General features: G+C 37.8%; 1 protein-coding gene across 6 annotated transcripts in view; it reads left to right on the forward strand.

Moving 5' to 3' along the window:
• The window catches only part of Dlg2 (discs large MAGUK scaffold protein 2), a 1,891,758-nt gene that overhangs the window by 1,262,234 nt on the left and 602,878 nt on the right, over positions 1 to 26,646 (forward strand). For all 6 annotated transcript variants that reach the window (XM_029479404.1, XM_021169155.2, XM_021169152.2 and 3 more), the window contains one exon: positions 26,360 to 26,410. In XM_029479404.1, the coding sequence (XP_029335264.1) occupies positions 26,360 to 26,410 (51 nt within the window). The remainder of the gene's footprint in view (positions 1 to 26,359; positions 26,411 to 26,646) is intronic.

The raw sequence follows: 26,646 nt of genomic DNA on the forward strand, positions 1-26,646 counted from the left end.
TATAATCTATATATCTATATATCTATAATCTATAATCTATAATCTATATATCTATATATCTATATATCTATAATCTATATATCTATATATCTATATATCTATATATCTATATATCTATAATCTATATATCTATATATCTATAATCTATAATCTATATATCTATATATCTATATATCTATAATCTATATATCTATATATCTATCTATCTATCTATCTATATATCTATCTATCTATATATCTATATATCTATCTATATCTATATATATCTATATATATCTATATATCTATATATCTATATATCTATATATAATTACACCTCAGTGAATTAAAAACTCACTGATTTCTTAAAATTTTAAAAATGAAACTTTTAGCAAAGTAATATGGAGTGTGGAATTAATTCTGATTTAGTATGAAAGTATCTAGTGTTTTTCCTAAATATTTTCCAAATAGACATGATTTAAATTGTGTATCATGCACATAATATATACTTGTTACATCTGTGGTTGTTTGCATCATGGTCATCTTAAATATTAACATAGTTTCACCCATAAGGCATATTTTGTTACAAATGCTGTCTTCTCTTAACTTATCACCAAAAGAAAATCTCTTTAGTAAGGTGGCCCGTGTCTTTTGTATATCTGTGTCCTTTGAAAGAGAGAGTCATTATATTTTACCTACTTCATTGAGAAAGCTGTGTTAATCTTATGTGGCAAGACTGTAAGTTATCCTGCTGTCATATAAATGCCAAATGTCAAAACTTATCTACAAGGACAGTGTCAGATTTACAGGAGGGATCCACTCTTCCGAACTTAGTATTTCTCCATAATATATCTCCTCTTCCTCTGAGAACTAAGGATATATGACACTATTTCCCTCCTTGTCCCTGTGTTCAAAAGTTACATCTCAATGTCATATACTGTGCAAGCCTAATCCACATGTTTCTTTTGAAATATTTGACTATTCTCTAAAATGTTGTGTAGTATTATTACATCAATTGATCCAAAGCAGAAATTGAGCTACTAAATGATAGCTCAGGAAAATTTTAAAGACTGTTACCATATTTAATTGAATTTTTCACTTTTAATTGTCATTTTGGAGTGTATGTGTGCATGTGTATATGTGTGTGTGTCTGTGCACATGTGCATACATGCACATGCACTTGCGCATACATCTGTGTGCCTGTTTTTGACATGTAAGTGTGATGCATGCATGTATGTTTGATGAGTAGGTGCCACCTACATATATGCACTCAGTGACAAGAAGAGAGCATCAAGTGCCTTTCTTTCTCATTCTTCTTTGGAAACAGAGTGTCTTACTAAACCTGTAGTTAGACCAGTTGCAAGACAGTCCTGTTTAGCTAGCTTTAATGGTGCTCCCATCTCAGCCCCCACAGTACTGGGATTACAGATACTCATGACCATCCCCCAGAGTTTTATATAAGTTCTGAAGGTTTGAACTTAGATCCTCAGAAATGCACAGAAAGTATTCTTATCCACTGTGATGTCTCCTGACATATGTGTAGGGGGCGAGGTCCAGTTCATGCATGCTTTTTGGTTGGTAGCTCACTCTCTGTGAGCCCCCATTGGCCTAGGTTAGTTGGCTCTGTAGGTCTTCTTGTGGTGCCCTTGGCCCCTCTGACTCCTTTAATTCCTCCCCTGACTCTTTTCCAAGACTCCCTGAACTCTGCCTAATGTTTGGTTATGGGTATCTGCATCTGTTTCCATCAGCTCTTGGATGAAGCCTCTCAGATGACAGTTGTGCTAGGCTCTTGTCTACAAGCATAGAAGATTATCATTAGTAGTGTCACTCTCTCCCATGGAGGAGGTCTCAAGTTGGGCTATTTCCTCAATCTCTGCTCCATCTTTATCCCTGTGCTTCTTTTAGGAAGGACTAATCCTAGGTTAAAGGTTTTGTGAGTGGTTTCATCTTCCCCCTCCCTCCACTGGAAGTCCTGCCTGGCTACAGGAGGTGGCCACTTCAGGTTCCATAGTCTCTGCTAGGATCGCTCCCATATCCACCCAGCAGCCTCAGCTATGTTATTTATGCTAATAACTCTCAGTGAACTTAGAGCTCAACAATCCAGCTAGTCAAGCTGGCTCTAGGGATCAACCTGTCTCTGCTTCCCCAGCACTGGGATAAATGACATCTAGAGCAATAGTTACCATTTTTATATATGGTCTGAGTATCTGATCTTAGAAATTCCTGCTTGCATAACAAGTCCTTTATGGAATGAGTCATTGTCCCAATCCTCAGTGGTAGATTTTGACAGAAGGTACTGTGTACAAATTACAGTTTGTTCATGCATCAGTGCCAGGAGGAAAGTTAGACTGAACTAACTGTCCACAGTTCCTTTCTCCACCACTGCATTCTCACCACCCACTCTGTGAACTCAGAGAACAGATGCATTCAGTTGTCTGAGTATTAAGTATTAAATATTTTTTTAGATTAGCCTTTAACTCCTTATGTGGTGAATGATGATTATTGAAATCTTTATCCTCCTCCCTCTTCTTCCCAAGTCCTGAAACTGTAGAATAAGTGCCACCACACTTGGCATCAAAATTATTTATTAGTTGGTAATGACCACATTTTATAAGGGCCCCAGACCACTTAATGTAACATCTTTCTTTAATCCAATTAGTACTTTCCTTGAAGAAATTGTCATGCAGAAGGATCACTTAAGCATGGAGTCGGAGGCAACCTGAGCAATATGGAGATGCTTCATTCCTCAAGAGGAGGGTGGAGAAACAATTTCCATATTAATTGCATCTGCCCTTTTCGTGACAGCACCAATACTTGCTAGCCTTTTAAAACTGTATTTTCTGTTTCGTTCAAAGTCACATTATTTCATTCTTTTCTTCTGTCCTAGGAAACCCATGCTTGGTAGGAATATCCTAGTTTGGAGGTTTGAGGTTTTACATTCCAAATTTTAATTTAGCTTGATGTTGATCAGCATATGCTATGATAATATACCTCAAAAGTTGTGTTGTAGGATAATTGTAAATAGTCTATTGACATATTGGACTTTTCTGAATCTCCTTTTACCTCAAGGAAGTTTAGAGGAAGTTTCCCTTAAGAAACCACACCTTCAATTTCCATTGTAATCACTGAAAGACTGGTAGTAATTCGTGTTGTACCAACATCTGCTAGTATTTCCTTTTATGAGTCAACTAGTTATAACTCCACCCCACACACTGTGGTTTTCAACTAACAGCAGATGAAGTTTGTGTATGTTGAACCATATATCTAGACTGTTTGACTGTATTTCCTCTTCCTTAACTGCTTCTTGTCTGTATTGCTTCTTTGACTTAACTGCTCCTTGCCTGTATTGCTTTTTTGACTGTATTTCCTCTTCCCTAACTGCTTCTTGCCCCTTATCTTTTCAGAGTAACACTGACTATGGAATCTCTCTCCCCAAACACTTTCTTCAATCATGCAGGAAGTACCCATCTTTTAAATGACTCTCAGACTGACATTCTTAGACATTAATCCTGAGTCTCTCCTTACTATACTTTCTGGCTCTCCTGCAGGCTCCAAGTTTCTAAGAAGCTGATTCATCAATCTGATGTTAGCATTGCTAAGCCAATTATTCTCAGCATCACCAGTGACCACTTTTGATACTACTAGGTGCAATATCTCTAGAATATGGAAATCAGTCAAGACTTACTGGAGTGGATGGAGGAACGAATAAGCAAATGATGTCATGAATTAATTAGCTTTACTGCACAGTTAGCTGTTGCTTGGTTTAACTTGGGAGGTAGTGAAAAAGAACTCACAGACCTTCACTGACTCTTTCATAAAGGCACTCAGAGAGATTATGGCCAGCACGCTCCAGCCTTTTTATATGCTGCTCTTTTTCTTAAATAATCACTTACTGGCCTTTAGCTGAGCATGCTGCTCCTTCAAGGGCATTCTTTGGCTAGAGCAGAAACAAGCTTTTGCCAAAATGTTCCTGCTGGAGAAGAAGGCAGAGCAAAGGGGAAAGCTGTGGCTTTGGGGTTGCAATTTTAAAGCCAGTTTGTTTCTGTAAAGAAAGATTCTTAAACCTTTACTTCAGCATTCTATTTGCTCACTGGGAAAACACTTTTTTTTTTTCTCTGCAAAGTCCGTGAGAATTCACTCCAGTTCAACATGTTCAAGAACTATATTCAAACAAAGATGAATCTATAACATTGTCACCACAGCTTGTTTTAAATGGTTTCAGTTTTGTTTTATTTTTAAAACAGAGACAAAAGGAATTCCTACTACATAGTATGATAATGCATATGAGATTACCCTGAGCTGAATTATGAAAATGTGATTTTTGAGACTTAAAATGAATCTGTAATTGATGAGTTGAAAATAAATCCTTAAGTGTTATCTTTCTGAAATTCAGATTTTAGATGGAAAAAAAAAAACTCAGTTGTTTTTCAATACTGTTCTCCATATACACCTCCATATAAGTATGTTCGGATAAATCCTACAAAAGTTCTTCATTTCTCAGGCTGCCTTCCTTTCTTTCTATTCTGGTAACTAGATCTTTGGTTTAAAATGAAGGTTTTTCTCATGAGGCACTTTGCGTATTTGGATGCTGGCAAGATTATAGGAATCTGTATTTAAAATGATTTCAATATGAACTAGAAACCAGCAACAGCGTCCTATTTGATACTGGAAAAATAACTGACTGCTGTGGGCATTTTGTAAAGCCTTTAGGCAGCAGCGGTTACAATTTAGAGTCTTTCTAAAGATTCCTTCTAAGGAATACATACCACGTTGCCAAGGCGATTTCCTTATGTAGAGCACTTTCTGTTTTTCATTCCTGTGTTTAAAGCAATCAGACACATTACTCAGGGAACATTTCTGTTCTGTTGATTAATAGTTTCAAGTAGCCTGAAAGTCTTTACCATAAACCACTATCCAAATGTCCTTCATTAACTGTAACAAGCAAGAGGTGTTAAACAGTCAGTCACCTCCCTGCCTGGAATAGAGAAGCAGATGCTGAAGACAATACCAGGAATACTCAGCAATGTACAAAGGAAAATGCCCTTAAAAAGACTTGGAAGGAATGATTCTTGCGGGTGTGCACTATATTCTCTCTTTTGGTTTTAAGATGCTCAAGTTCCAAGGCGGCAGTTGGGTTAAACAGCCCTTGGTGCTGTGTGATTCATAAGTCAAGCAGGAGGAAGGCCTCTTTCATTCCCAACCAAGCCAAGGAAGAAATTCTACACAAGCACATTGCCTCTGAAGCTTTATAAGCTCCTTGGTTTCAGAGAAAATTGACAAGCTGTCCCCAGAAGCCTCTCAGACTAAATGTGTGCTTTGAAAATAGGAACCACATTTTCTCTGTCAGCGTTTGTGAGCCAAAACATCTAGTAAAGCTTCATGATAGTGCAATGTGCAATGGAGACAGCTCAGCTCTGTGTTTACCAGTGTCAAGAACAGTGCTATCAATGGGTCCCATTTGTGAGTATCTTTATGAAGCTTAGTTTAAGATAATGCACAATATGAAGATTTATATACATATATAATGCATTCTCTATTTTAACCTAAAATGTAACTTGGCAAAAATATCATTAATTATAGTGTCAGAGAGCCTAGTGATGTCTTTACCAGTGCCATGATTCTATTTAGTTACTTGGCTGAACACAAGTTGCAACTAGTAACTAATATTTAAATATTTTTGCCACCATGTGGTTGCTGGGATTTGAACTCTGGACCTTCGGAAGAGCAATCAGGTGCTCTTACCCACTGAGCCATCTCACCAGCCCATATTTTTGAAAGAAATTTCTCAAAAATCTATACTCCTCCTTACAGCTTTGCTACCAGGCAGTAGCTTTTAGCTAACATCCCCTTGCTTAAGCTTACTTGATTCTGTTCAGTAAGTGTTCCTAACTTAATGCTTGTTCAGCATTACACTGTGACCTTAGAGATGGTAATCATATTATTGTGAGTATGCACATATGCTGCATAAAGCCCACTCTTCATTTTAACTGTGTGTAGAACTTGCAAATCATACTGGCAATTTAGCTATGAACAGTGACTTCAGCCACCTTCAATTATTACACACAAGATTCCCTAATACTGTAAGTCCCTAGCACTATTTCTAGAAACCAGTGTTTTACTTATGAGATATTAATAGTAATATGTTTTTAATTTCAAATTCCTCTTTTTTGCTTGTGGATAAGAAATCAATTCATTGTTGAGTATTAACATTGTATCTTGCAGTTTTATAACCATCACTGACTGCTAGAAAGATTTTGGTTATTGTTTGTTTTATTTTGGATTTCATGCAGATTATCCTAGTATATGTTGTATTTCTTCGCCTTAATCTGTATACATCTAAATATTCTCTCTTGTCTTATGATAATCTAGGGTTTACATTATAATGTTAAAAAGAAGAACTGAGATGAGACATCTTTGAGTTATTCCTGGCCTGTGTGTGTGTGTGTGTGTGTGTGTGTGTGTGTGTGTGTGTTTGTGTGTATGTGTATATGTATGTGTGTTTGTATAGACACATGTACTTGTATGTACATGCATGTGTGCATACGTGTACATGCATGTGGAGGGTAAAGTTTCAATGCAGCTGTTGTTCATCAGGGGCCACACATCTTGATTTTTGAGACAGTGTCTTTCTTTCACCTTGTCAGGGGCCTACTCATTCCACCAAACTGATGGGGTAACGAGCCCTAAGGAGAGACCTGTCCTTGCTTCCCCAGTGCTAGGATTAGGTCATATATCAGCATGCTTGGGTTTGGTGTGAGTGTTGTTGTTGTTGTTGTTGTTATTATTATTATTTATAAAGTGTGGTTTTGCCTGTTTTGTACAGGTGCACATTGTGTTTTCATTACTTCCACCTCCCATCTTTTACTCACCACTCCTGACAAGGGCCCATCTTCCCTACAAATCTCTTGCCAAATTACATATCTTTGTATTCCTTTTGTCACTGATTCATTTTAGCCAGGCCCATCTGTTTGTACCCATAGGTTTGACACTATCCACTGGAGCCTGGTGTGCTCACAACTCAATATAGTGACTCCTTTTTTGGAACCTATCAGTAGACAATAGTTCAGCAAGGAGAAGCTGAGACTTTTGAGTCCCTCTCCTAGCCATTGACTGATGGCTGACAGGGATGATTTTGTGCAGGTCCAATTGCAGACCATCATAGTTGCTGTGAGTTCAGGATTTCCATGAATGGGCATTCCATGAGAGGCAAGTCATAGCCTCTCTTCCTATCTTTCTGTTTGTTTGTTTGTTTGTTTATGTTGTGATAAATGCCATAACCAAGGGAAACTGGGAGAAGAAATTGGTTTATTTCATCTGATACTTCCAGGTCATAATCACTGAGAGAAGTCAGAGCAGGAAATTGAGATAGGAGTTTGAAGGAGAAACCAAGGAGGAATGCAGCTTACTGCCCATGGTCAGCTAGCTTCTTTAATGCAACCCAGACTTAACTGCTTAGGGGGGCTCCACCCACAGCAGGCTGGATGCTGAAACATGAATTATCAAGCAAGCCATTGTCACACAGACATGAACATAGGCCAATCTGCTCTAGTAAATTTAAGTATCCTCTAGCTTGTGTTGAAAACGGGGACTAACAAGACCACTTCTGACTCTTAACTGTCTTTCTAATTTTCTTTTCTGTGGTTTCTCCTGAGCCTTAGAGGAGATGGAATGAATGTCTAGTATGAATGTCTTGTTTAGGGCTGAACATTCAACCATTAATGCACTGCAAAGAGAGGCTTCTGATTAAGTTATCAAAGAATATTTATTGATAGGTATAAACAAACATACTTGGAAGACAACGCAACCCTAGGTGATGTTAGTTAAACACTGCAAAAGGTTGCCCTTACCTCTGCCCAGAGTCTGACTTCTCTTGCCCTGTATTGTTGACTGGGTTTATAGTACTGGACACTGATTCTCTTCTCTGAAGCAAGCCTCAGATCTAATCAGAAAGTGGTGGCTACCCCCATAATAGCAGGGCATTATTGCAAGAGAACTGCCTTAGCCCTATAGCAAAGGCTCTTATAATTCATTTCTTCAATGACCCACTTGTAGTTCATGTGTGTATTGGTCATGTTACATGGATTTGCATACTCTCTATAGTTCTCTTACATTTTTGTCTAGGTATATCTAATGTATAGTAAGAGATTATTTTGGTATTTTACATTTGTTACAACTTTGTTTACATCATAGATGGTTTCATGGTCAATTAAAAAGAAAGTACACTTAATATCTGTTTGATAGTACATTATGTATGTGTGTGTTAAGGCCATTTGCTTTATAGTCTAATTTGACTCTGAAGTTTCTTTGATTTCAGTTTGGCTGAGTTAAGTATTGAGGTCACTCACTACTCTTGTATCAGATCCTATAAAACCTTTATACCCATTGGGGTCTGTCTTATAAAGCTGGATGCCCCTATACTTGGTGAACATGTACTTAAAATTGATGTGTCTTCTTAGTAAATTGCCCTTGTATTGTAATGGTCTTTAGTAATTCTGTCTAGCTTTTCTTTGAAGTCCAGTATATCAAGTATAGATTGGGTAAATAGCTCTTTATATTTACAGTTCTACTTCTTGTAGGCAATAAGAAGTCAAGTCTCCTTTAATTCACTCTGTCTCTTTTTGAAAGTACTGACATGTTTCACTTTTAAAGTGATATTCAAATCATTGAATTAACAGAAACCACATGTTTTCTACTTATCTAATTTTCTTCCTCTTTCCTATTTGAGTCTGTCAAATCTTTTCTCTTTTTTATTTACTGACCATATTATATTAATCTATTTTTTCTTTTTTATTATTATAGAAACATCATTTCTTTAAGATTTCCTGTGGCTGCCCTGGTTTATTCTCCACATTTATAATCAATTCAACTTTCCACTCACTCTATACCACTTTTCAAGTTCTAGGAGTGGCTTACAAGAACAAGTTCTTTCCAACCCCTCTCCTAGTCTCATGGATGTTCCTCTTACCACTTTCTCATAGACCAGGCACAATCACTTTATTGTTACTACTATTGATAACAACACATTTTTTAAGAATAAAATGGTTTATACTTGCTCTTTCATTTGGTACTACCCTTTGTTTCATTTGGTACTGCCCTAAGTAGACTCAACTTATGGGATTCCTTCTCCTTAAAAACCAAACAAAACTCATCTTAATGTGGGTGTTTCTTATAATAAACTCCTGCTGCCAATTATAATTTCTGCATTTATTTTTCTGAGAACTCTTCCTTTCCTCCTCCAATTCCTAATAATGACATCATAATTTCCTAGATTAGTGATTTTCTTTTTTACCACTTGAGTTTATCATTTTTCTCTCTCACAACCGACATGGTTTCTAGGAAATCAGGTATAGTTTTCTTGTTTGTTTCCGGGATATTAACGTGCTTTTAACTTCTTTTCAGACTTTCTTTTCTAAACTTGGCAGGGCATAATTCTGTAATCCTTGTACAGGGGAGGTTGGATGGCTGTTCAGAGTTCAAAGCCAGCTCAGGCCACATACTGAGTTCCAAGCCAACCTGGGATATAGAGCAAGAACCTACATCCCAGGGAAAAACAAAGAAAGTTTTTTCCTTATGTCTTCTTTTCTATATTTTTGTATTTTATACTGTCTGGATGCTCACTGTTATGGTTTTATAACTATTGTATGTTTCACGTTTCTCCTGCTTGGAGTTCTCTCCATTTTTTTGAGTTATGGTTTGATTTAGGAGATATTGTCAACTTTGTGTCTTCAAATGTTGCTTCTATAGCTCTTTTTCTTCTTCCTCCAGAGTGATTATGTTTATTGTATGCCTTTTACGGTTGCTGCTGCTGTCATTTCTCCATTGCCCTCCAGTTTTTGCATAATTCTGACTTGCTCTCTCCTCTAAGCCCAGATTGAAAGTGCCTTTGATCATTTGTTCATGTGTATTCGAGGCTCAATGCATGGAATCAGCCTCATTGCCAGTAGTGTATAGCTGCAGATATCTGACAATGTTCTCCATTTTCTTCAGTTGCTTATAAATCAGCTTTGCTCATGGGTTATATTTCAAGTCATTGAGCCAATGAGACTACTGTCTTCCACCAATGGAATCAGCTGAGTATAGATAGTTGTTTTCAAATGCAGTTTACTTTCTGCTGTAGATTGTTTTCTGTCAAGTGCCCTTGTGTCTTCTCTGTATACGTGCAAGGTCTCACCCTGAGTAGGGCACTTGTGTTGGTGAGGACCATCTCCCATGTGGTAGAGCAATTTTTTACATGCTTCCAGCCTTTAGTGGAATTGAGATATGTAAACACTTGTAAAGAACTGCATGTTTCTCTAATTCCCCAGACTCTCCTGTTAAAGTTATATTCAGTCTGGACAGTCTGTTGACTCCATCAACCATTATTATTACCTTAGGCCACTTCAATTTTCTCTTCCCTTGATTGTTTGCCAGTGACTGGAATCACTATTGTTTCCAGCAGCTGAGCAGGAGTTTTTTTTCTATGCTCTCCAAATGAAACCAGCCCCTTCTGGCAATATAGCTGAAACACTCACTGCATTTTCTATCCTGATAGACACATTGTACTTTTTATCAGAAGGCAGGGATAGCTTCAGAGGGAGCTGTGCATAGGAGCACCCCAGGGTAGAGCATGACAGATTTCTCCTGTTGTTAAGTAAAGCTCAGTGATTTCACGGGAGTCATTTGTATTTGATCAGATGGTTGTATTTCGATGGTCAGTTTTCAGAGTATTGAAATGCTTATTTGTATGTGCTATCCAGTTTTGACATCTCTTTTTGTAGAGGCTTTGCAAAGGTAACTACTCATTTATTAATTTCCAATAATGAATCATATAATAACAAAATTTATCATGTATCCAGCTATAGTTCTGAGTATTTTATTAATCCAGGATACACCAATTCATGAACTCATTGCATCTTTTTTCTTTTGTTTTTATTGGATATTTTCATTATTTACATTTCTTTTTTATTAGATATTTTCTTCATTTACATTTCAAGTGCTATCCCCAAAGCCCCCTATACCCTCTCCCCGCCCTGCCCTCCTATCCACCCACTCCCACTTCCTGGCCCTGGCATTCCCCTGTACTGGGGGCATATGATCTTCGCAAGACCAAGGGCCTCTCATTGTATCTTTATAACTTTGTGAGATTATCATTTACACATGCAGAAAAGTCACAGGTATATCCTGTGTGTGTGTGTGTAAATGTATATAGATGAGTGTGTGTAAGAACAGTAGGAATAAAAAGATAAGGTTTGATAAGCAGAAGAAAAATCATGGAAGACTTTCTGAAGGAATAAATAAAATTTATATATGCAAAAAACAACATTTTGAATAAAAGATCATTAAGAAATAAATAACAATATCATTAAAACATTATTTCCTTTATCACTGCCCTACTGCTTGCCTTTTGATCCCGGTTATTTCTATAGAAGATTTATGTCTGGTTAACTTAGTACCTATTTACCCACACTTAAGACATGTATACAATGTATTCCCTATAAAGTAACTGATAATTCTTCATGATAGAATAAGAATAGGGTGTTATACACCAGTGACCTATTGTTAAGCCCACATCTTTAGGAGCTCACACTCTCACCTTCCAATGTAGCAAAGTCAACAAATACTTAAATGCTCACAATGAGAACTTGGCTGACAACAGTCTAGAGATAAAGACATTAACTGTATCCATTATACAGGCTAGACTACTTCCCTTACATACCCACTGTCACAACCATGGCTTCAATATTTCTGGCTCCTCCCCTATTCTTCAATTCAATTGGAGAAGAATTGATATAGATGTAAAAAGATAGGGCTTTTCATTTTTTTCTATTGAAGTATTATATTATGTATACTTTGGGCACTGTTCATTTTTATTTTATCCCAGTTAACTGAATCTAACAGTACAAGATAAGAAAAAAATCACATCCTCTGTAAAAAATTTTGAATACAATCCAGCAAGGTGGTTTCTTGAAAGTTTTCTGAAATTAATACCAAAAAATCACACTCACTCTGACTTCCCTTACCTGCTTCCAGACACAAACATCCCACAGCCATTTCTATTTAAAAAGCTATCAGATTCTGCTCCACATTTTGTCTCTGTGTCTCCTCCTCTGTATTAAGGATATTTTGAAGGAAAGGCCATCCTGAGACTGTCCCACCTGGGGATCCCATAAAGAGTTACCAAACCCAAACACTATGATGGATGCCAACAAGTGCTTGCTGACAGGAGCCTGATATAGCTGTCTTTTGAGAGGATCTGCTAGTGTCTGACAAATACAGAAGTGGATGCCCACAGCCATCCATTGGACAGAGCACAGGGTCTTCAATGGAGGAGCTAGAAAAAGTGCCCAAGGAGCTGAAGGGGTTTGCAATCCAAGAGGAGGAACAATATGAACCAACTAGTACCCCCAGAGCTCCCAGGGACTAAACCACCAACCAAAGAGTACACAGGGAGAGACCCATGGCTGCAGCTACATATATATGTAGCAGAGGTTGGCCTAGTCAGTCATCAGTGTTAGGAGAGGCCCTTGGTCCTGTGAAGGCTCAATGACCTAGTGTGGGGGAATGCCAGGACAGTGGGTGGGTTAGTGAGTAGGGGAAGGAAGGATGGGATGGGGGGGTGTTTCAGAGGGGAAACAAGGAAAGGGGATAGCATTTGAAATGTAAATAAAATATTAAGAGAGAGAGAGAGAGAGAGAGAGAGAGAGAGAGAGAGAGAGAGAGAGAGAGAGAGAGATCAGATAATAGCCAACCTAGGAAGAACATGAGAATAACTATTGCTATGTGCCAAGAGCTAGAGATTTGTGCTATTGTATCATCTAGGATTTAGGTAAACCAGTGAGATAGGAGATGGATTTATAAATGAGGAGTAAAGGATCATAGACAGTCACTAATTTCCAGAGTTTATATCTAGAGAATGGAAGAATCAGGTTGTGCACCAATGTAACCTGAATTCTGAATCCCAGCTCCTAACCACCACACTGTATTATTATATTCTCAGATGGAACCACATGGAGTTTCTATTCTGTATTTAAATGATAGCTACTTACCAGAAATTTCTTAGGATTTAGTCTAAGATTATCTCTCTTCAAATGATACAATGTACAATGTCATAGAAACAGCTTAATAGTCAAAGTTGAAACCATCCTAGACTCATATTGAGGCATTTGTGTTCATCAGCTGAACAGTTTTCAACAAGTTGTTTCTTCTCTTTTAGCTTCTCACTCACCTATAATATTGAGGTGACAGTGATATCTGCTGATGAAAGGCTACCATGAGAAGGGAATGCAATAGTATATTGAAAGTTATGTATAGATGAGTGGCGTTCTCATCAGCACTATGTAATATAGGTTGCAAAGACACAAATCAGGACCTTGCAGTTTCTGTATTTTGCCACACTGGAGGACAGGAAGTGGACATAGAGACACTAATAATCGGTGTTTGTCATTATCCTAAGGTACATCAAGAAGGGGAAATAAATCCGTGATATACTTTCTCCCACCAGAGTTTCTGAACCAAAATTATTGCAATAACTTTTCTGTGCAGCAAGCACTCCTGGGCATTTGTTGTTGTTGTTGTTTTTCTTTAAAACAACACAAACTAGATGACCTATCAGGCAGATAAAGCCTCGTGGCTCTTTTGCAACAATAGATGGGCTTTTAATGGGCTAGAAAGGGGACTTTCAATGAACTAGTAAAAACGAGAAGAGCGGTCACTCAGTGCATATTTGTGAACTGATGGGTTGATGTTGCAAACTGCTAAAAGGGTGACCCATATTTAGGTGAAAAGGGAGGTAGCTTATTGCTCTCAAGATTTGACAAGTAATTGCTGCAGAGAAATCAAGGTGGTTTGCCTTTTTGGAAACTGATAATGGTGAGCAAAACTTTATTTTTTTAAATTTATTTTTTATTAGGTATTTTCCTCGTTTACATTTTCAATGCTATCCCAAAAGTCCCCCATAACCACCTCCCTACCCCCTACCCACCCACTCCCCCTTTTTGGCCCTGGGGTTCCCCTGTACTGGAGCATATAAACTTTAGATATGAAGGTTTTGAAGATCAGAGCAAATAGAAATCACATATCATGAGATACACTTGATTTATGTGTTTACTGTTTATAATGTGGCTACTATGGGGGAGAAATTATTATCAGTACTTCAGAAAAGGCAAGGATTTCACATGTGGTGCTTCCTTAAGCACCAGTGACTATGAAGCAAGGAAGTGGATTGTGCTGAAGACTCCAAGTGTGGTCAGTAGTCCCGTGCTAGGTGTGGCGAGGAGGAACGCAGGAGGGACAGCTGGTGCTTTGTTAACAGACGGAGGGTATCTTCATCCTTTCCTTCCTCACTGTACATACTGATTGGTGAATCTTGTTAATAGAGACTACATGTTGAACATGTATTTCCCACGATGAAAAATATGAGAATAATGAACAAGGTAGTTCCAATTTGTATTGCTTATAGCTATGTAACTTGGGAGAAAAATATTCTAGAAATTTAGCTTCTTCAACAAGAAAATTAGCATTCACACCTGATGCTCTGTGGATTACTATGATAATTAGATTAACTTAAGAAAGTGCCTGGCCCATAGGGCAGACATTACAGAACACAACAGAAATTTTAGTGGTAGTAGTTTTGGCAATGTTAGTAGTTATTGGCAGTGGTAGCAGCAGATGTGGCAATGGTGTGGGGGTTGAAGAAGTCGCTTTATGGCAGTAGTAGGGCCTGCAGCAGAAATAGAAAAAAATATTATTTGTTGTGCTGGTATTGCCGTGATTACAATGGTAAATCATTATTGTTATTACTACTTTTCTTATAGTTTTATAGAGTATAATGATGTCTATTCAGGGTATTTCTATTGAGAATATTTTATAGAAGAGACATTCTTTGGCTAATATGATAGGAATTAATACCTTCAATACAATTCAAATCCATGAAGAGAAAAGCTCATTTTGTTACCTACTGTATTAGTAAGACTTCATCTAATACATGGGGAATTCTAGGCTCAAAATCACTTTTCTAAAAAGTTTAATAACTCCCATTGAGTAAAAATATTTAGTGGGCTCAAGACATTAGTAAGAATACCCAAAGAAGATACATATCATAAGCCCAGCACAATTGCTTAGCTAGAAAATATTAAACAGAGGGAATAGAGTATACATCTAGAAAGGTACGTCATGGCACTTTTAAATTTTACAACCGTTTGTAGATGTTCCAAGATGTTCTTTGGGGATAAGGAAAAAAATATTTGAACTGACTTGAGCAATAAAATTACAGGATGAAAATATCAGAACAAATGATTTTTAAAAAATGAAATAGGAAAATGTATTTCAAGAGATTATATCAGTGCCTATAAGAATATGGTAACTTGTATATAAAATAGGATATTAATTATTGGAGTGAAATGTGAAGGATTAGTGGAAAATATGTGTGGAAGAGCTTTTCTAGTCCTTTAGGCCTAGCTCTTATATCCCTATGTCTTAGTCAGGGTTTCTATTTTCACACAAACATCATGACCAAGAAGCAAGTTGGGGAGGAAAGGATCTCTTCAGGTTCCACCTCCAAACTGCTGTTTATCACTAAAGGAAGTCAGGACTGGAACTCAAGCAAGACAGGAAGCAGGAGCTGATGCAGAGGCCAAGGAGAGATGTTACTTACTGGCTTGCTTCCCCTGGCTTGCTCAGCCTGCTCTCTTATAGAACCCAAGACTACCAGCCCAGGGATATTACCACCCACAAGGGCCCTTCCCCCTTGATCACTAATTGAGAAAATGCATTATAGCTAGATCTCTGGAGGCACTTCCCCAACTGAAGCTTCTTTCTCTGTGATAACTCCAGCTTGTGTCAAGTTGACACAAAACCAGCCAGTACACCCTATGAAACACAACCCAGATTGCAAGAGATTAATAAAGATAATGGAGATAGGAAAAGACAAAGAGCAGAGGGCTAATCAAGAGGAGCAAGGTCAAGGATGAGCAAGGCACATTTTATGCATGAGTGGAAATGTCCGTTGATCCATGTTACTTTGTAAAATTAATATGTGTTAATAATTTCAAATGAATTTATTAATGTACAAACAAAGAACAGTGGTGACTTTACAGATGATGCTCATGCACTGTCAAGTGTTATATCATCTTACACTTGAATAAAAGGAAACTACTCACTTGCTCTTGGTTTACATCGAATTTAAAATGTCTCTTGGGATTTAGCAATCAAACTTTATGTCACTTTGCTTTATATTAGCTGTTTTTGTTGGTGATGGCGGTGATTTGGTTTAGTTTGCCTGTGGTTTTGTTTCCTCACTTGTTTGATTGGTTTTAAGCTCTTTTGGACAACTTGATTGACTAAGCAATTTATACAGGCAGGTGGTAAGGAGAGGAAGGGATTTGATGGAAGGAGAACCCTGTACTCCTTGACTAGTACTGATAAATTGTGTTTGTTACAACACTTAGTGTTCTCAAAGAGTATATTCAAGCTCATGAAATATTTAAACCCAAAAACTAAAACAGCCTGCACCAGGATGCAGGCAAGTGAATACATTAAAACCACCTGTTCCTTTCCCATTTGCACATTATACAAAGCTAGAGGGAGAGAGGTGGGTAGAAGGAGAACCATTCCTGAATCAGAAACAAATCCAATTATGGACACAGTGACTACATTGCCACTTCATTGGTGAAGCCTTTAATCAAGACAGTTTCAAATACGTAAAATGACTTCTTTTTATCACACACGTAAGAATCTTAAACTATTTTTCTTTACTTCACTTAGTGAAAATACTAACAATATTGTATCACACTTCTAGAGTAAGAAAAACTACTTAATTAAAAATGTTATAGTTTTAATTAAAAAATAAAGCATAGTCATTATTATGATTACAATCATTTCTTTAAGTCCAAAGTTCTATTATTATGGAGGCTTAAATAACAGAGGCTGAGAGGAAAAAATTGTTCAGGAATGAGATAGTATAGAATAGTGATTTTTTTATTTGGTTGAAAGTGTAATTTAGCAGTTCATTGAGTTCAGAAATTTGTTTAACTAAGATTAGGATTTTTAACTTAAAGTCTAATAAAAGTTTGCTGATGGAAGACGTTCATGTGAGAAATAGAAACATTGTTCCTACCAAAATTAGAATCTCAGCCAAGAATATTAATAACTGTGATTTGGGAGATAGGCTGTTTGGTAGCATAGTTGTCTTCCAATCATTAAGATCTATGTTCCAACCCCAAAACCCACTTTTTAAAGCAAGGCATGGTGGCAAAAAGCAGAGGCAGACAGATCCTGGGGCCTGGTTGACTACTCAGTCTAGGCTTTTTGGTGCATTCCAGGCTGGTGGGAGATTGTGTTTAAGAAAAAGTTGACAATGCCTAAGTTCCACAAGGATAGCAAAAGAAAAACAGGATTTAAAGCTAGTGAAAGGGAGCATTAGTGTTCTTTGTAATTTCTTTTCTGTAGAGGTAGAACAAATAGAGTCTATCTATCATCTATCTATCTATCTATCTATCTATCTATCTATCTATCTATCTATCTATCTATTTGTCAATCATCTATTATCTATCAGTTTGTCTGTCTGTCTGTCTGTTTATTTTATCTTCTAACACTAAAGGAAGCTACCTTTTATTTCTGTCAGAAACCTGAGCTCTCTGGTGCTGACCTGGGGAAGCTAGTGAGATACTTGCTTAGAGTACAGGACACAGCACCACTTTGTCACCTAGATTCCTCTTTCCTGGGGAATCCTGTAGAGTGTGGTGAATGGACATAGCTGATGGTATTCATAGGTTGGAAAATTACCATCTGGAAATACCATAGGTTTCCAGGCTAAGGTCTTCAGGATAGCGATCAAAAGAAAAATGTTAATACTGAATGTTAAGGTCAGTAGATAGGGGAGGACCTTTATGGAAAAAGGTCAGAGCTGGTGGGAAAAATCTCCAAAATCATCAATGTGCATAAGAAAACAAGAGCATTTTTACCCAATCACGGTTGCCTACCATGATAGCTCCAGAATCAATACAAGTTCCCTATTAGGCCAGTTCTGCCCAGCATGGGATGTGGCTAATATGCCCCTGTACTCATTTGCCACTGCTCACTGCTATGAATCCTTTCCTGAGTCTTCTGGTTAGACTCACCTGTTACTTCATCTCAATCCATGTTTTGTAAGAATGGACAATAGTTATTGGTGGTTACCCACATAAGAATGAAGAGATGTAAAAGTGACCCAGGTGTAAAATTAACTCTAAACTACTTTGAAGATTACTATGAATAAGTTTTAACGAATGATGCTACAAATTGAGAATCTATTGGGAACAGCATCCAGAATGTGAGCACTGATAGATGAGTGATGAAATAGCCAGGACGACACACTGGAATAGTCAGTACTAAAAGGAAAATGTAAGAATGAATAGACAGAAATTGGGGAAGATTTGGATGAGTTAATATTCTGGGTAAAGGAGTAGGTGTCATCTGTTCTCTCTCTCTCTCTCTCTCTCTCTCTCTCTCTCTCTCTGTGTGTGTGTGTGTGTGTGTGTGTGTGTCTGTGTGTGTGTCTGTGTTGGTAATCTTAACTCAAGTCCCCATGCAAGCACTTTACCTACTGAACCATCCTCCCACTAACTAAGCATTACTTAGACAAAGAAACCGGTAGTCAAAATCAACCACCATGGATTTTAGTGCATTCTATTTAGTGAAGGAACTGAATCTGTATGTGTTGCAAATACTAGATATTCAATAACCTTGTACATGGTAAATAGTGGGATGGTGGCCATTACTTGAATCTGTATTTCCTATATTGTATGTCACACTTTTAAAATTTTTTATTGTTTTATTTTATTTATTTATTTACATTTCAAATGTTATCCCCATTCCCAGTTTCCCCCTATCCCACCCTCTCTCCCCACTTTTTCAAGAGGGTGCTCCATACCTACCCACTCCTGCCTCACTGTTATGAGGACTTAAAATGCCTGTGTGTTAGTTCTCATTAAAGGATGTATTTCATGAGACTATGTATACATCTTAAAGTCTATTTCCTCAGTATCTGTCACTATACATGCTTCTTTATAAATATCAAATAATTGTTCTTTGGGCAGAATCGTGTTTGGTCTTAAGAGGACTGTGCTTTGATGTTCTGTTTTCAGCACTTGTTAAAATGTGTGGCATTGGGAGATGTAAGAATCTGTTATTCTTGAAGTTCAGTATGTTCTTAGCTTTAGGGAAATTTAAAAGGTGGTAAATTTTTTAAAAATCAAGGAAATCATTAAGATTCCAATTTTAAAAGATTAAAGCAAGAAACACTTCACCTGTGCTACTCATGAAAAAAAAAGTATCTTTTCAGGAGACAAAAATAAATCTTGAAATCAAATTCTGTTAGCATCCAGGCAGGTGGTTACTATAGCAGTGAAGGAGGAAAAAAGACAGTAAAATAGACTAAAGATTTCCAGAGGCAGAAATATATATATATTAAGTATTCCAAGTTTATAAAATGATAACTTTAAGTACCAACTTGGAATGTCAGTGGACTGTGGGTCTTGCTCTTTCTTTCTTTAAGTGCCATATGAGATCAGGAAGGCTTCCTGCCCAGAAAAGTGCTGGATGATGTGTGGCATCAAATTGTTTTTTGGCTACCAGAGAAACCAGAAGAATATTTTAAAATTATTTTTATTAGATATTTTCTTTATTTACATTTCAAATGCTATCCCAAAAGTCCCCTATACCTTCCCCCCACCCTGCTCCCCAACCCACCCACTCACACTTCTTGGCCCTGGCATTCCCCTGTACGGGGGCATATAAAGTTTGCAAGACCTAGGGGCCTCTCTTTCCAATGATGGCCGACTACGCCATCTTCTGCTACATATGCAGCTAGAGACACAATCTCTGGGGGTACTGGTTAGTTCATATTGTTGTTCCACCTATAGGGTTACAGACCCCTTGAGCTCCTTGGGTACTTTCTCTAGCTCCTCCATTGGGGGCCCTGTGTTCTATCCTATAGATAGATGTCTGTGAGCATCCACTTCTGTATTTGCCAGGCACTGTCATAGCCTCACAGTGACAGCTATATCAGGGTCCTTTCAGCAAAATCTTGCTGGCATATGTAATAGTGTCTGCATTTGGTGGCTGATTATGGGATGGACCCCCCGGGTGGGGCAGTCTCTTGATGGTCCATCCTTTCGTCTTAGCTCCAAATTTTGTCTCTGTAACTCCTTCCGTGGGTTTTTTTATTCCCTATTCTAGGGAGGAATGAAGTATCCATGTGTTGGTCTTCCTTCTTGATTTTCTTTGCAAAATATATCTTGGGTATACTAAGTTTCTGGGCTAATAATATCCACTTATCAATGAGTGCATATCAAGTGACTTCTTTTGTGATTGGATTACCTCACTCAGGATGATATCCTCCAGATACATCCATTTGCCTAAGAATTTCATAAATTCATAGTTTTTAATAGCTGAGTAGTACTCCATTGTGTAAATGTACCACATTTTCTGTATCCATTCCTCTGTTGAGGGGCATCTGGGTTCTTTCCAGCTTCTGGCTATTATAAATAAGGCTGCTATGAACATAGTGGAACATGTGTCCTTCTTACCGGTTGGGACATCTTCTGGATATATGCCCAGGAAAGGTATTGCGGGATCCTCCGGTAGTACTATGTCCAATTTTCTGAGGAACCGCCAGACTGATTTCCAGCGTGGTTGTACAAGCTTGCAATCCCACCAACAATGGAGAAGTGTTCCTCTTTCTCCACATCCTCGCCAGCATCTGCTGTCACCTGAATTTTTGATCTTAGCCATTCTGTCTGGTGTGAGGTGGAATCTCAGGGTTGTTTTGGTTTGCATTTCCCTGATGACTAAGGATGTTGAACATTTTTTAGGTGATTCTCAGCCCTTCGGTATTTCTCAGTTGAGAATTCTTTGTTTAGCTCTGTACCCCATTTTAATGGGGTTATTTGAATTTCTGGAGTTCAGCTTCTTGAGCTCTTTGTATATATTGGATATTAGTCCCCTTTCAGATTTAGGATTGGTAAAAATCCTTTCTCAAACTGTTGGTGGCCTTTTTGTCTTATTGACAGTATTTTTTGCCCTACAGAAGCTTTACAATTTTATGAGGTCCCATTTGTCGATTCTTGATCTTACAGCACAGGCCATTGCTGTTCTGTTTAGGAATGTTCCCCCTGTGCCCATGACTTTGAGGCTTTCCCCCACTTTCTCCTCTATAAATTTCAGTGTCTCTGGTTTATGTATTACCATGTGGAGTTTAAAGAAAAATATTTTTATCTTTGAAAATTCCATCCATATATGCACTAAAACATGGTCATATCTATTTCCTATTTTACCCTTTAACTCTTCACATAGCCCTGTAACACATTTTTCCCCTAACTTATAATTTATGTTCTCTCCTCTCTCTTTGTCTCGCTCTGCCTCTGTCTTTCTCTCGTCTCTCTGTCTCTCTCTCACTCAGCCCAATTAGTTTGCCTATGTGTACATAGATGAAGGGCCTCTGGAAGCGCTGGAGAATGGGAAACCTACCAATGGTTATACCCAAAGAACTATTTTCTATTCCCACCAACTATCAATGGCGAGAAGCTTCTCAGTAAAGGGAGGTGTTGTGGGTTGCCACACTGTGTCATGGTACAGCATCTCCCAGTGTGCCTCCTCATCCTCAGGTTCTTGTACTCTTTCTGTTACCTCTCCTGCAATGTCTCCTAAGCCTTTGGTAAAGGCTTGCTGATGAGCATGTCCCCTTAGGGCTGTGTTCTCATAGTTTTTTATTCTTAGCAGGTTGACTCTGCATTGATTGCTAACAACTAAAAATAAATAAATATACTTAATACATAAATACATAAGTAAATACTTAGAAAACAATTTGACAACATGAACATTTAGCAAAACAGTAACAGCTTCTAACTTAGAACTGTGACCTCTCAGCCATGGGGCTTTGACTAGATTACAAGTACCAAACAAGAGATTCCCTCTTGTGGAACAGGCCTTAAATCCAATCAGAAAGCTGTTTGTTACCCCCATAACCAACATATGAACCAGTAGGCATACACTACCTGGCTGGTAGGTAGTGCAGCATAATGTGTCCCACATGGATAATTCTATCAATATTTTTTTCCACCAGCAGCCTGCATAGCACATATCAGTGCTACAAAAGAAGGTAGGATGTTTCCCAATTGCTTTGAGAATGATTTCCTTATGTCCTAGAGTGAAACTATGTGTGTTTTCACCTATAGGATCATGTTATATAGCTATGGCGGACAATAAGCAAGGTCAATGGATATAGCCAGCTGTGCTGAAACCATATTTTTCAAAACTGGGAAATTCTGTATATCTTCTTGATTTTACAAAATGCCAATCCCTTGGTTTTCTACTTTTCACGATAGAAAGAGACTACAAAGTGGTGAGCAAGGCCAGGGCTAGAGTAGCATGGACTCCTATCATGCAGCTTTCTGTCTTCCGTACTATCAGAAACACTGCATTACTAAGATGCTTAAAGGTCACAGAAAATGTGACTGGTCAAGAGAAAATGGATTTGTTAGAAATCTTTTCAGGAAGAGAACATCCTGAATAGAAATCTTTATATCAGAAGAATTAGGGAGACATGCTTGCAAATAAGGTGCTTGCTATAGGAATGTGAGGACATGAGTTCAAATCCCTCAAACATGCATAAAATTCGCACAGGTCTATAACTGTGTTTCTATGCTGAGAAGGAAGGGCCAGTCTGGAGTATCTCCTAGAAGCTTATGGGCCTGCTAGCCTGCCCTATTCAACAAAGATCTCTTTCAAACAACATAGAAGGTGAGGACCAATACCTGAGTTTGTCCGCTGACTTCCAAACACATGCTGTGACTTACATGCTCTTGAACATTCATACACATGCATCATAAAAAATATGCACACACACACAATTTAAAAAGCTGCATGCTGAGGAACTGATGTGGATTAGATTGAGATCTTGAGGAGACGATCATACAACAGTGGATGTTTGTTGTACGTCCATTGATAGGAGCAAATGAGAGCCATACTCAACATAGTTTTGATTTCCATAAAAGGATGCTCAAGATGACAGGTGAGGTGACTCTCTGCAGACACTCCTTGATTCATCACCACACAGTAAATTACCATTCTTTAAATATATGTGGAATATTCTCCCAGTCCAATTAATTGAAAGGGCTCTAAACATTCACAAAAATCAGTTGAGACTTAGGAACTTCTCATTGAAATACAGATATTCTTAGGTCTTACGTTTTCTTCTTTTTACCAAATCTCTGCCAACAGAGTCTGTATCTTACTTTTTTTTCCCCTTAGAGCTCATCAAGAGAACACAGCCGTCACTCTTCTTCTAATGAGGGAATAAGCATTAGAGCCTCTAACGTAACTTATTCCTGAATTTCCACACTAGCTTTATGATTCCATATTTTAAATTGTTTACAAGTTAAGGTTGAAATGTTGGTTTACCTAGCAAACACGAAATGGATGCTCACAGTCAGCTATTGGATGGATCACAGGACCCCTCCAGTGGAGGAGCTAGATAAAGTACCCAAGGAGCTAAAGGGATCTGCAACCCTGTAGGTATAACAACAATATGAACTAACCAGTACCCCCAGAACTCTTGTCTCTAGCTGCATATGTATCAGAAGATGGCCTAATCGGCCATCATTGGAAAGAGAGGCCCATCGGTCTTGCAAACTTTATATGCCTCAGTACAGGAGAACACCAGGGCCAAGAAGTGGGAGTGGGGGAGGGGTAGGGGAGTGGGGAGGGGAGGGTATGGGGGGACTTTTGGGATAGCATTGGAAATGTAAATGAAGAAAATATCTAATAAAAAATGAAAAAAAGTATTCACTGCTCTTTAATTTTGATAATTCTGGTGCAAACACAAAATTATCTTTTTAGACCAAGATTACATCCTGGCTGTCACTGTTTATTCTTAAGAGAAGAGCCTGGATATTGTTAAATTATACAAATAGCATTACATTCTTTAATGGAAAACTAAAGATCCTTAGAGTACAAAGAAGTCAGCTGACTCGGCCTATATTACCTGTTCATGAAACTTACTAGTAATCTTCAGAATAATAATTGATGTGAATTTGGAATGAATCTTGGATCTAATATTCGGCATACATAATCTTAGAACTGCGAAGCTAAATTATATATGCTATTATGTATTCTCTGTTATGCAAACCTGTAAAATATTTTTGTCTTCTGACTACTCTATGAAAGAATGCTGTTCACTAGGAATCTTTGGCTATTTACTCTCAGAGGCTATTTTCCTCTTGCTGAAGCTTACTGCCCCTCCCCAGTTTGCAGCACTTTAATAATGTGAAGGGTTTCCCTCCAGAAAACCAGTGAAGCAAACAAAAGCTTCATGGAGCCCTACTGAGCGAATGAAAACACATCACATTAATTCAGTCTCCTCCTGGTGCCCTCTTTCTATCAACTATGGAAAGTTAAAAAATAATCAAAACTTCAAACAGGAGAATACATATACATGGAGTTTTGAGAGCTTTTGTTTTCCTTTTCTTTTACATGTGCTCAACCAAACCGTTCTGAAAGCTGCTGGAGCTTTCTGACATCACTGAGCCCTTTTCTGTGAGTCATTGAATTGCTGAAGCCCAGAAAATCTAATTTAGTTTAGGTCTGTTTGATAATGTAATAACACAGTAAAATGTGATTCACCAATTAGCTCATGTAATTGAATAATCAAAAACATGCTCCGAGTAAGTCATTGAGGCATAGTCCATCACCCTTGTGGTTCTATATTTTTTTTGTCATTACAATTGCAGGTACAACTTCCATCAATGATATTTCTCATGAAAGAGAATTGGCAAATATCTGTGGTTGTAGATCAGTAGTGTACTTATCTTCATTACTCGTTGTTTTCTCTTTGCTGTTTCATCAGCTCCCTCTTGACCAAGTTCTACATCAAGGAAAGAGACTGGCTATCCAGTCCCTGCCTCCATAGAGCACTTAGTCTCGTGTACTATATTTAAATTGTGTAAGGATGAAACCAAACTGATGTTAGCCTCTTAAAGAAATCTCAGTTCCGTAGCTGGATGATTCCTACAGTCTAATGGTACTGCTGAAATATACTTTAGGGAGGAATAAAAGCAATAGACAACTTGAGAGGTTTTTCTCTGAAATTTTAATTGGGTAAGAAGAAATCTGTAGTAGATAAAAATAGGAACTGAACATTCGGCAGATGATTTTAAAGCATTTCCTCATAATTCTCTATGCACATCTGTTGAAATGTAGGTGCCTGGCTATATTCAAAATGTCTTCCTCATTTTACATTTAAATCCACTAAAGGGTTGTTTAGGTTGTTGGAATGATTTCTAATGAGGAATTTCAAAATGTATCCTACTTTATTTATTTATTCCTTCTGAAGTCTTTGAACATGTTTTCATGGTCCATGGCTTCCCAACAAGCAAAGTGAAGGGTAGTTGGGATATGTTATTTGGACTTGAGTCATTGAAGACATGGGATTTCTTAGCTGACTTGGCTTATTTAATGTAGTTTTGCCCTCAAGAGAAAGGAGAAAAATGAGGAGCAGTAGGACAAAGAAGTGGGCAGAAGAGGAATAGAATAAAGGAGGAGGAGATGGGGGGATGAGGAGAAAGATCACGTGTAGTTTTGCACTGTCTTATTTTTTTTACAGCAATATATCTTTTTTAATTTTATTTATTTTTATTAGATATTTTCTTCATTTACATTTCAAATGCTATTCCCAAAGCCCCCTATACCCACCCCCACCATGTTCCCCAACCCACCCAGTCCAGCTTCCTGGCCCTGGCATTCCCCCTGTACTGGGGCATATAATCTTCGAAAGACCAAGGGCCTCTCCTCCCAATGATGGCCGACTAGGCCATCCTCTGCTACATATGCAGCTAGAGACACAGCTCTGGGGGGTACTTGTTAGTTCATATCGTTGTTCCTCCTATAGGGTTGCAGACCCCTTTAGCTCCTTGGGTACTTTCTCTAGCTCCTTCATTAGGGGCCCTGTGTTCCATCCAATAGATGACTGTGAACATTTACTTCTGTATTTTACACTGTCTTTTTAAAGGTCATACTTTAGCTTTTATTGATAAGATTTAAACTGATGTTAGCAAGCAATTTTCTTTGTAGTTATATGATTACCCCTATATGGTTTGTTGTTCATAAACTCGCAATGCATATTTTCTATTGTCCCTCACATAAAAAAGAAACAAGTGGTAATATTCTTAAGGGATGGAATCATCATTAATTATTTTTGTAGCACTTCATTTTATTTGAGAAAAATAAAATAAAAAGTACATCATGAAGTAGATCTTCTGGAAGGACCGGTGCATGTCCCCACCCCTGTAGTTCCCCATCACTTTTAAGTGTAGAATATCATATTCAAAATGCATTAGTAATTCTCACCCTCTTTTCTCCCTATTACTAGGTCAATGGAACAGAAATTGAATATGAATTTGAAGAAATTACATTGGAGAGGGTAAGAAAATTTAAAATCCTTAACTTTGTATTCTACCTTCTAGGTGTAATTTGTTGTCTTGTGAAAATGCAAAATTGAATTTCTTAACCCAAAACGCTGTGCCAGATTTACAGGGAGAGTATTAGTGAAATTCTTGCAGTAGAGAGCATGGGGATAAAAGATTGAATAACGAGAATGGTCAACTTGTAAATTATGTCACCAGGACTCGGGGAGATGAATGGGGAAGGCAGAAATGG

This window comes from Mus caroli, chromosome 7 (assembly GCF_900094665.2).
Source record: "Mus caroli chromosome 7, CAROLI_EIJ_v1.1, whole genome shotgun sequence".
Classification (NCBI taxonomy): domain Eukaryota; kingdom Metazoa; phylum Chordata; class Mammalia; order Rodentia; family Muridae; genus Mus; species Mus caroli.